Source organism: Pagrus pagrus, assembly GCF_965226575.1.
Source record: "Pagrus pagrus genome assembly, chromosome: 13".
Lineage (NCBI taxonomy): Eukaryota > Metazoa > Chordata > Actinopteri > Spariformes > Sparidae > Pagrus > Pagrus pagrus.
In genome coordinates this window covers 8,036,385-8,048,422 of record NC_140197.1, presented here as the reverse complement: position 1 = coordinate 8,048,422, position 12,038 = coordinate 8,036,385, and the positions used below count along the sequence as shown (strand labels likewise).

The window sequence follows — 12,038 nt, the reverse complement described above, 5'->3', positions numbered from 1 at the left end:
CTGTGTCAATGAGCAGATGGGTGAGGTTTACTGCATCCGGACGGCTGGGATTAGAATCAGGACCAGGGTCAGCGCCCTCGACAGCTTGTGTGTGTGTCCATCGACAGTTGTGTGTCCTGAGAGTGTTGAGTGTCGGCTCAAATAGTAACTTAACACTAAACCCACTGACACTCAGTCACTGTGTCAGCGGCACACTTTCAGTTTCGGCCGGTAAGAAAGACGCTTCATCGAGCGAGCAGTTACGGCCAAGCTCCCATCCAAATTTAAAGCCAGTGACAACCGACTGTCTTGAAAATTTGTAATCGGAAATGCAAATGAACTCCCATCCAGTACTGTTCTACAAATATTAGTTTGTTAGATTGGATTGGATTCATTGAGATGAGCAATCGTTGGCACTAGTTCTCCAGGCTTGTGCAATTAAAATGCTGCTGTTTTCACGCATTCCCTCAATGACAAGTGATGTTTAAGTACCATGCTTGGTTTACGTCAGAATTTATTCGCTTTGTCTGTTTGGGCCGTGTTTTAGCTAGAAAAGGACTGATTTTTAATGTTGACGAAGGTTCTCAGTCATCCAGGTCATGGTAATTCTAAGTGCTGTATCGTAGACCACTGGACCTGTTTCAGTTTCTTAAAGACGTTTCACCTCTCATCCAAGAGCTTCTTCAGTTCTAACTAACTGGAGAGGAGTAGGCAGTCATTAAGTGAGCCCAGGTGTGAATGGTTGTTAAGCTGTCTGGGGAGAGAACTCAGTACAGCATTGTAGCGAGGTGATAAGTAATCTCATTTGAACAGAGGAGGTGGCCTACGTCATTACTTATCACACATGGCCTTAACGACTCTGTAAGGACACTCCCACACAAAGTTTAAAATCCCCTCCACTTAGGACTGACTTTTAAGTTTCTCTTCAACCATCACTTTACTACCTGCCCACACATTCAGTTGGATATCTTGCAACATCAACATTTCCAAGTAATAACCCTGTTTTCAACTTTATAAAAGCCTAAAATATTGCCTCCACTCGCTCAGTGGTAATCACTCCTTCCCATTCTTCTTTTCATGTCGTATTCATGAAGCTGATTTATTCCTCTCAGCCTTTTTCAGAGAAATACATTTAAATCACATTTCATGCTCACAAAATGTCACATTTACCAGACAGATCTTCTATACTCCACCCATCACCTGTAACCCACACAGGTATTTTAAAATGCTTGTATTTGTCACAAGTCTAGACAGAACAGACATGAGGAGGAAAAAGTGTCAGTTTGACAGGGTGAAGACATAAAATGGAAGTTAATGCACCAAACAAAGAGCAGAGGCAAGTTTTTATATCGCCCAAGAGATAAGAAGCTAGACTGTGGTACATCACACACACATGCACTCTCACATGCCCACTGAAGCACATACACACACACATATAGGCATATGCGTGCTTGCTAACTCATTAGTCCGTACACAGTTGTGTGCAGGCAGACGTCCACAGACACAACGTCACATAAATGCACTTATGTATTTATATGCGCACGCTTGCTGGGAAATGCACACACAAATGCGCACATGCAAGCACCCACACATCTACACACACACACTGTCATCGGTCGGTAATTACAGTTGCTGGCAGGGGAGCCGCAGCCATACATAGTCAATGAGAGCGGGGAAAACAATGAACACACAGAGCAGATGATTGCTGTAAATAAAAGAATGAAAGTGGAGCAAGGGAGGAACGGAGGAGGACACGATGCGGCTGGCACAGAGGGGAATGGGGATTGGAAAGAACGAGGGCGTAAATAAAGACGAAAGAGATCGAAGAAGGGGAGAAGAGGCTGAGATGAGGAGAGAAGGCACGGATATGAAATTAAGTTTACTCTTTTAACATTACTGTCATTTGAAATATAAATAAGTACATTGAGACAAACTGTTTAACTGCATGCACAGAGTGGTTTTGCAGTTGAAAGTAACTTTGTGTTTAATTTAAATGTCAGAGGGACTGTGGTAACTCCATCAGGTTCAGGGAGAGTGGGACACAATGTTCCTTTCTGTTGCTTCATATGCTTAGAAAATGCAGACATTACATGATAGTGGTTGGTGGCGATGGGGGGTGTACAGAGGCAAGACTAGGAATGGGTACCATTAAGATTTTAACGGTACTACTACTCTAAGCGGTACTGCTCATCAATCCGGTACTTTAAGAAGGGGAGAAGAGAAGTTTCAAAGTTTCCAAAGACTTGTATGTGATCAGCATAAAGACCCAGGAGCGCGACATTGTTCATCAAATTGTTTCAGCTGTTGAAAAATGCACTTGGGTGCAGTGCAACTAATGTTTGACTGCCTGTCGGTTGGTTGGTAGCCTGTGTGTCCCAGGTCTGGTTAAAGAAGCATACTGGGACTTCACAACTGCCATTAACTTGTTTGCACTGATAAAATCATCTTAGCCCAGATAATCTGCATATTTTTCCCCTGGCTTTGCCCACTTAGTCCCACCGTCAAACCGTTGTAGCCTGCTGATCTGTCACACATAAGCTCCAGGGATCATGTGGCAGCTGATGCACCCTCAGCCAAGACACATATCAGCTAATATGGACTGTGTACAGTACTCATAACTCCAGTCTTACCATGGATCATCTAAGGCCACCCATGTTTACCATGCACTGAGTGAACTGTAAAGCATCCAATTGTCAGCTGATGCTCACCATCAGATAGACTCCAATGTTGGACCGGTGTTTTCTTTCAGGAGCTGCAGGAGCAAACTTCTGTGTTGTTTTAGTGAGTTCTTATTTGAACGCTGGAAGTGTTTGCAGTTCTGATAATGAGTTTCCAGTTATTGTGCCTTTCAAAACATCATTCTCGACAGAATGCAATATTTTCAAGTGTTTTGCACCCTGACAATGCGAGGTAATAGAAGGCAGTACACGAGACGATCACTCTCAGCCTTGGAAACAGCCTCAGTCGAAACAATCTCACCTTAAAGGCCATTTAGTAGCTGTGCCGGGGCTTTCGATCACACCCCATGAATCAAATATGAACATCTAAACCTCAAGAAGTCTTTTAAGTGCTCAGAAAAATGGTGGTACTGTGAGGTAACACTAGAAATGTTGCCACGACTGTTTATTGAAAGAACATTGTGTTATGAGTAATAGTATGAACTTATCAACAGCAGCCGCCTGGGGAATGCTGCATTTAGATTGTCTGAAATGAGAGAGAAAAACAGTCATTTCCAGCTTTCCTTTTGGGCCATTCACCTCCTTTGTTTTTGCATGTGATGACTATTTTTCTTCTGATTTTGATTACAGAGAAAGTGTGAGTGACAGTGGGAGAAGTAGGCAGAGAGAGGTGGTTTGAAAGAAAGAGAGAGACAGAAAGAGATCATGCTGTGCTGCTGCTTCTCTCCATCTAATCAGCTTGGATGCCATCCAAGGCCTCCCCGCTCTGAGACAGACTAGAGGTGTGCGTGTTTGCTTGTGTGTGTGTGTGTGTGTGTGTGTGTGTGTGTGTGTGTGTGTGTGTGTGTGTGTGTGTGTGTGTGCACATAGATTGTGTCTATGGCTTCGACTGTGTGTGTCGGAGAGAACAGGTTTCATAAAGACTCGGGTGTTTTTCATAAGTGTGTGTATGTGTGTGTGTGTGTGTGTGTGTGTGTGTGTGTGTGTGTGTGTGTGTGCATGTGTGAGTTTTGAAATACCCGTGCAAGATCTTTTAATTGCCAAGTTCAGACAGACTGGTACAGTATGTCCACAGCAGAGTGTACATAGCTGATCTGTCTGTTGGTAATGCACAGTACATTGATCTGAATGTACCCATGACCCTATATACATTTACACCAAGTTGTGTGTGTGTGTGTGTGTGTGTGTGTGTGTGTGTGTGTGTGTGTGTGTGTGTGTGTGTGTTTCATTTCATGGCTTTCTGAAATTTCCCCCTTTTTTCAACTTTCATTTTGTTTTAAATTTTTAATTCATTGTGATTTGCCAAAATGCAGTTACAAATGTTGTTGCTGGTATAAAACATAAAAGTTAAGAATGAAAAAAAAAAACTCTGACAGCGTTCATTTATGTTTTGCTGTGTTTAAGTGTGTATATGTGGTTGTTTGATGACTCTTTGTGTGACAAGAATTGAACAGTGTTAGCGAGTGTGATGCACAGTGTTGGTGTGAACCACACAGGTGATGCTTCCACATTAACACTATAGATCTAAATTTGGTTGCATACAAATATCTCAAAAATCACATCATAAAAAAGTGAACATATATTCCAAGTAAAAGGATTAATTGTTCTTTGCCTGACAACACATTAAAGCATGCAGCACTTAAATATTGTCTATATAAATATAGAGTCTTGTGACGTTCATAAGCAGTGATGCAACGTAACTAAGTTAATTCACTCGAGTACTGTACTAACTACTACATACAATTTTGACGTGCTTGTACTTTGTCAAGAAATTCCATTTTCTACAAGTGTATACTTCCACTACACTACAGTTTGTAAGGAAATATTATCAACACTTTATTTATTTGATAACTTTAGTCACTAGAGCCAAAGCAGCAGAATTTAAAGTCTTTGATTTTATCGGCAATTTTTTTTAAAATCATTGATTAGAAAAATGCTAAACATTGGATCCAATAATCAGTCAACTCCAAGTATACAGTACATACATATAAATACATGTACAATTCACTTTTCCAGATACTTTTGATACCATTTAATATTAGTTTTCCTCTATTCCTGTGGATGACTTTCACTAAAACAAAAGTTATATTTTAACACGATATCTTACAAAAGTATAATTCTTGAGTACTTTTCACGAACACTGTCCATTACTGTAGGTGTAGACTGCACGCCAACATCTTTCTGCAGTCTTTCAAACTCAACTTCAGCCTGTATGAATAAAGTGTAGTGTACTTGGCTTTCTGTCTATAATTAACTTCTTTGGATTCATTTGCAAGGAAAACCTCCAAAACATTACCTATAACAAGAAAAACTTAAATCCAAAAGTCAGCTTGGCACACGACCAAAAGACAAGTCAACAGTTTGCAGATTGTTTTTCACAATTAATCGAGTTTTATTGTTATTGTTCTGTTTGGGGTTATTTCACTTGTTCTATTCATTTCCCTTTTCTGAATACAGCCTGAAGAGAATAAAGCTTTGAAGCACTCAAACTCTTATGAATATAATTGTCACAAGTGGCAATCAAATCTTGATATCAGATGTTTTTCTTGTTGGTGTATAGATCGCCTATCTGATCTCTCACACTCTGATGCCATCTACTGTCCCGGGTGGGGAAGTGGAGCTTTACTGCTCTGCTTTCTTTAAAAAAAAATGTATTGGGTTCCACAGCAGGCAGCATAAAATGTTATCTGAAATGGAACTGGCAGATACTTCACCTCAAAGCTCAAGGCGCTATTTTTCTTTATTATTGTTATCATCAACAGATCCCTTACAAAGACTTGAAACAAAGCATTTATTGTACAGACAAGTCTCGTCTGTGAAGCCTCATGAAGCTCAGCCAAAGACTATTCAAAACATAAAACAGCGTCAGAGGTAACTAATTACCAATCATTTTCATAATCAATCAATAAGTAAAAGTAATTCATTAAGCAGGAACACCAAATACTTTCAGGTTTCATCTCCTTAAATTGAAGGTTTGCAGTGTTTCTCTATTTTAAAGTACTTTTATTATTATATTTCTTTGGTTTTGAACATTTGGTGGAAAAAAACATTAATTGACTGATCAGTTGATAGTGAAAATAATTAGTTCCAGCCATGGGTGACATACCCTTAATATTCATGAACTAGAGCAAAAACAAAAACACCTCAAGTGGAATAATTGCAAATGTTGTCAGATTTTCTATCATTGTTAATGGTCACAATGATGGTCATTTTCTTAATTGATTATAGATGGATAAGAAAGTAATCACCAGGGTAGTCAGCAATAACAGCCAAAAATCAAGACCTTGAGGTATTTCAGAGACAATTTATCAGCAATATTTGTTTGTTATCTTAAATCCAAGGAGAAAATTGTTTTCAAACATGCCAAGATGATTTCATTTAATTGATTTTGTTAACACTTTCGAAGGACCACAAAAGCACTGGGATGTCACTCGTGACAATACTATAAGTTCAAGAAAGTTTGGATAGTAACTGTAAAACAGCATTTTCTGCAGTACACTGACACTAATGCACAGACATAGTTGACTACGTACAAATATGCATCCAAAAACTTGTGCATGAAATAAGTAATAGTATTTGTGCTAAGCAGTCAAATCAATCTTAAGGGAATCTCCATAAGTAGCTATATCCCAGTGTTTACAGTGTTCGTGCTCAGTGATGTGAGATCAGCCTGTAGAAGCCGGGCTCTGCACAGGAAGCAGGTCAGCTCAGGTCACATTAACATCCAGATCACCAGTGTTGTGATGACTCTGGTGCCCTCACCTGGCACGCGCCGCTCCTTGCATGGTAATATGCAAACAGCTGAGGTGGTGCCAAACATGCAATGTGTTTGTGGATTTATCCATAGGTTAAGAGTGACAGGTCTTTATGTAAGTTAATGTTAGTTATATTAGGGTTTTGTTTAATTAAAAGTTATAGTGATGATGACTTGACACAGATACAGAAGCTCTCTGAGAAGACCATGAGTGTTGCCTCAAACTATGAGTAGATGGTAATATTTCAATCTCTGGCAAATGTCCATGGTGTTATCAAGATAATCCACTCTGAGCCCTGCAGTCATAGAAACATAACACAGTTAATAACGATTCATACAAAGGATTGCGTTATTTTTTTATAACTTTGTCAAACTTTGAAGACATAACTAGAGAACCTTGTTGAATAGCGTCAGGACCAAAACATTGAGCCCACCAGCAGAACCTCAGGCTGTTGTTCCCTTTGATTTAATGTCAGTGATAAGACATCTATAACATGGATAACTGCCTCCCAGATGGTGAGACTAAAGCATTCTCTGCGTTCATGGTATAACGACAAATACTATTTATTGAGTCATTATATTTATGTTTTCAGAGGTGGCCCACTGTGCATAACAGTGCATTGTGAAGTGCTGCACCCACTAGGTGGCACCACAAGTAGGATTTTCAGCATGAGTGAGGGGCCACACTCCTGCTGAAAAATCCCACTTGGATCTCCGACAGACAAGTAGCAAGACCAATGCTTTAAAAAAGAAAAGTGTCTTGCTTTTGCTTTTTTACTGTATTTAATCAAAGTTTTCACATTAAAGTCCCTAAAGAGGAATCTGCTCCCTCTACTTCATCAACATTTCCAGTATCCAGAATATTTTTTCATTTCCAAAGTTTTCCTTCTGGACACGAGACGTCTCCTACGTCACTGTAAAGTCCATACCTCAGTGTCTGCACACTGGAGTCTTCAAGTTTCCACATCACACTTGTGTATGCTGAATAGTGGACCAGGATTGGCTTCCAAACTATTTGTGATGTCGCAAATCATGATCGTAGGCCCGCCCTTAGAATAGGATTTTTAATGAGCACAGAAAAATGTATCAACTAATGAATGTTAAAACTGCCCTCGCGCAACAACTCACCATTCTACACTGTGAAACATTCAACTGTAGGACCAAGAAGAACAAAAAGTGTCATCAGTATCCTCTGGGGCCCGTGAATGTCTAAACAGAATTTTATGGCAATCCATCCAGTAGTACTCATCCAACCAACGCTACCCAAGACAATTGTGATTGGTTCAAAGACATGCAAACAAGCCAGCGCGTTTTTCCCCCCATACCAGAATGAGAATTGGTGCAGCCAGACCTGGCTATGCTAGACTAATCCAATAGTAGTTGAAGCATTTCAGTCCAGACCAGAGTGTTAGACGGAACGACTGACCCACCAACAGACCAACAGACACTGCCATTCCTAGAGCTTAGCTAGTTCGCTGAAAACATTTTAAAATCTTGTTAAATGTCAACTAAATTGCTTACTAAACTGAATTAAAGATATTTTTGGTCATTTCAACTCAGACTTCTTGAGGTCAGTTTCACTGGTCCATTAAGAGAAAATCAACTTTCTTTAATTTCACGAGTTCCCCACATATGTTTATAATGTCATTATAGCCGACCTGCAGATGATTTTCTTAATTTTATCCTATCCTTTTAAGTCTTTGAGGCAGACGGTATATTAGGCTATTTATACATCTTTTTAGCAAAGCTGCAAAGTTAAAGCATAACGTTTTTTAGCACACTTCAAAGATTTACCGTGTGTTAAAACCACAACGGTTTGCCAGAGAAGCTTAAATTTGCCTTTACCGTTTATCTGCGTGGTCTAACTGTAGCTGTGGACTTGAGCAAAAAGGGGAATACAATGCTGAACAAACAGCCAAGAAAATTGTGAACTGCAATGTACCCTGAATTCCTTTCAAGGATTTGTAAGTAGCTTATAGTAAATTAGATTTGGCTGGAGCCTGTTTCCTCTAATAGATGCAGGATTGTTGTGGTGAATGAAACACAGCGAACACAGAGGATGTATTGTGAAGGCAGCCGTCTGCATCAGACATCTAACGAGGAAATTAAAGAATGAATGGGGTCAAAGGGTCGGAGCGTACCTTTTAAGTTGAGGATGATTTGATTTTAAGTACTTTCCTAGCAGTCCTCGGTATATTAGAAAACATTTGCCACTCGAAGCTGAAGAAATTCCTTCAATGCAGATCACTTTTACTGGAAATCTAATAATGTAGTAAAAGACATTTTCCTCCTTTTAATAGGTGAACTCAAGAAGCCTTGATGGGTTAGTTAGTTGTGTGTCTACTGGTCTTGGCAGCTTTATATAACTCAGCCTCCGGTTCAGATTTATGGAGGATGGAAAAATGACTCAATCATCAATAAATGAAAAGTATATATATAGTACAGACATTCTGAAAAAACTAGATACCTCTGATGCTGTCTTAAAAAACTGCTTGATTCAAACATTTAAGTTGTCCAATACTCAAAAATAATCATGATCAAATACCTAAAAAAACCTCTTACTCTCACAGTCTTAAATTCAGAGGAACACAGTAACAATAGTAAAAAAAAACACATGACATGGTGTTTGTTTTGTTTTGTTTTTTGTTCCGAAAGTTCAAAAACTGCACACAGAATTCTGGAAAAAGTACAGAAAGCTATGCCTCGTCTGTGATGTATGAACACATACGGGACGACGTTTCATGTTATTTTTACCAGCCCATGCATTCCCTCAATGCCCTTCAAAATACCACCTCCTCAGACATGGAGAAATAAAGGGTTGTAGCAGTCAGTTGACAGAAAATAAATGAGCGAAGTCATTTATTCCAGCCAAATGTCCATAATGTAGCCTCTCCAGTGTGACGAACTGCTGCTGTTCTCTGTGTTATATTATTGCAAACCAGACATAAGTCAAAAAGACTTTAGGTTGACAAAATGACATTTTGAAAAGTCAAGTCAGGCTCAAAGCAGTTGCGACTGGCATTTTTCACTATCTTCATACGTACCACACAGACCAGGCAGTTTATCAGTTAAATAAGAAAATAAGTTAGTTGCAGGCCTCAATGGATATATTTAGCTGACAATTGATATAATTTCAGGCTTTAAAGGACAAGTCCTCCCTTGAACAACAAATTCAATCTCCTGATTACTTAATTTGATGAACAATTTAGTACTGAATGCAAACAAAATTGTGCAGAATGTTTTAAACCATAAAAGTATTCCTACTTGCATCACGTAAGCACCCAGGCATGTTTACAAGGTAAGCAGAGACACTACATGTGTATTATCATATGATAGTGTGTATTTAAAATGTAATAATAAATGTATCTCCTCTCTCTTCCCTCTCCAGCTGTATTTTGCTTCCACTGATGTCCCGCCCACCGTGCTCCTCCCAGCCAATCGCCGCCCAGAATCTCAGATGGCCGTACATTGAAGTGGCCGCCGGCGAATGCTGAGCAGGCTGGCGAGCTCGAGGTCCGCCTCATTGTCCTGTGATTGGCTGCTGGATGGGACTGAGGCTGCATGGAGCCAATGTCCAACAAGCACGATAGCAACTCATCAGAGGGAGATGAGAAAGGGTGAGACGGCGAGGGTGTGTGTGTACATGTGTGTGGCCCAAAAATGTGATGGATTGTACATCTGCATGTGTGTGTGTGTCCATCTTTGATGTCAACATGAAAGGGAAGCAGAGATTAACTGTGGATTTGACGGATGAAAGAATAGCTGTGGGCATGGATGGATGGAGGATGGATTGATGGATGGATGAAAGTATACACAGATGCAGAGCTGCATCAACACGATCTCACATCATCTCGGTCCGTACACAAGCACTCGCACATTTCATATAATATAGAGAGGAGAAATCAATACAAGGATGGACAGAGGTTGCTTTAATGACAGGGCGAATAGAACATGAAGACATGATTAATAAGAGATCAGCGATTGTGTAGAAGATAAAGACGAGGACGTTATCGGGCTGGATGTGAGGCTAGACGGCGAGGGGGGGAGACAGCGTTGTAGTGTATTTTGGGAGAGGTAAAAAGGGAAGGCAGAACAATCCATCCTGCTGCCATCTGTGCTCTCTCCGTTTCTCCGGCACGTGCAGTCACACACACACACACACATACACACAGACACGTCGCACACATGCTGCCCTCATCGCTTCATTAAATAAATTCACAGAGACTGACTTCAGAGAACTGAACACAAACATTGAGCTTGTTAGATCCCACGCCACCAGAATGATCTGAGAAATAATTCAAACTCACTCAGTCACACTTTTAAATCAAGGTGAGCTGTATTTCATATAATGTCACTTTTCACGACAGCGGAGTCGTTGCCACTCTGTCACCATTCAGCCAGTCACATGCACACTTTAGCTAGCAGGCTTCAGCAGCTGCAACCAGATTTAGCCAGTTAGCTCCCGTTAGCTAGAGCAACAAAAACAAAAACAAGGCGGCACATGCAACCTACATAGCCGGCTAACTAGCTAGGTGGGGGTGTGAGCTTCAGCGTCAGCACCAAGTAGAGAGGCAGTGCTAACAGCTGGCTAAGTTACCTCTGCCACGTTTTGAATCTAAAGATCTTCCTCTGAGAAAGACACGCAGCTCAGAACGGAGTTTTTCTACATGTCAGACTAACAGTATTATCGGTGACTGTTGCTCTCTGTTAGTGCCGCAGACAGATGCACTCGAGAAACATGCATAAAGTCACATCCTTTGGACCGTCACGGAAAAACAGACCCGAGTCCTTCACCAGAAATCAGTCCAGCAGCATTAAACAGCTTCAACAAATTGTCCGTAGGATTGTATAGACAGTCGAGAGAGACGGGGACGGTCTCATTTTTCACGTCACATTACAATCCGCTCACATATGACCGATAAAAAAGTGATTCATATTTATAAATTGTTACATAGAGCCCCTTCTATGTATAGTAAGCTTCTATTTATCCAGAGGATTATGTTAAAGAACACAGTTGGAAGGTAGTGTGTGTGTGAGGCCGTCGTAACGATTTTTGGAGGTCCTTTGTGTTTAATTAGTGGTTCAAGGCACGTTTCAGGTTGTTAACAACAGTTGTTTAGCTGTTAACTTCAGTATTATTAAGTTGGCATACTGAGTTTTATTTACAACCTCAGAAGTAAAAAGTTACATTGGCCTTCCCTTCAGTTCAGTAATGATTCATTATTCATATGAAATATCATGCTGTCGGTAGAAAGAGAGGTTTTCCCTATGACCTCTAATGCCGCTATCACCATGGCTGCCCTCGTTTAGGTAGTGCGAGGCATTGCCAGCACAATGTTAAACTAGCATCTACCTGGGGAGGTAATTAGGCATTGGCAGAGGCCTCTCTGGTTTGAGTGTGTGCCATATGCATGTGTGTGTGTGCATCCTAATGTGAGCAGATGTGTTTATATTATTGAACATGTATGTGTGCATGAAGGTGTATCAGGCCTTTCCTGGCTGCAGAGACAGTGTGTTTATGTGCATGTAAATGCAGCTATAGGTGTGTGTGTGTGTGTGTGTGTGTGTGTGTGTGTGTGTGTGTGTGTGTGTGTGTGTGTGTGTGTGCTCGCGCATGTGTCGTACGT

The 12,038-nt window shown here is 40.5% G+C and overlaps 1 protein-coding gene across 4 annotated transcripts in view; it reads left to right on the top strand.

The window, feature by feature from the left end:
• LOC311268606 (thyroid hormone receptor alpha) overlaps positions 1–12,038 on the top strand; it is a 108,710-nt gene that overhangs the window by 64,320 nt on the left and 32,352 nt on the right. For all 4 annotated transcript variants that reach the window (XR_014623986.1, XM_084372332.1, XM_084372330.1 and 1 more), the window contains one exon: positions 9,800–10,028. Coding sequence is in view for 3 of the 4 variants with exons in the window: in XM_084372332.1 (XP_084228458.1) it covers positions 9,973–10,028 (56 nt within the window). In the remaining variant the exon portion in view is untranslated. The remainder of the gene's footprint in view (positions 1–9,799; positions 10,029–12,038) is intronic.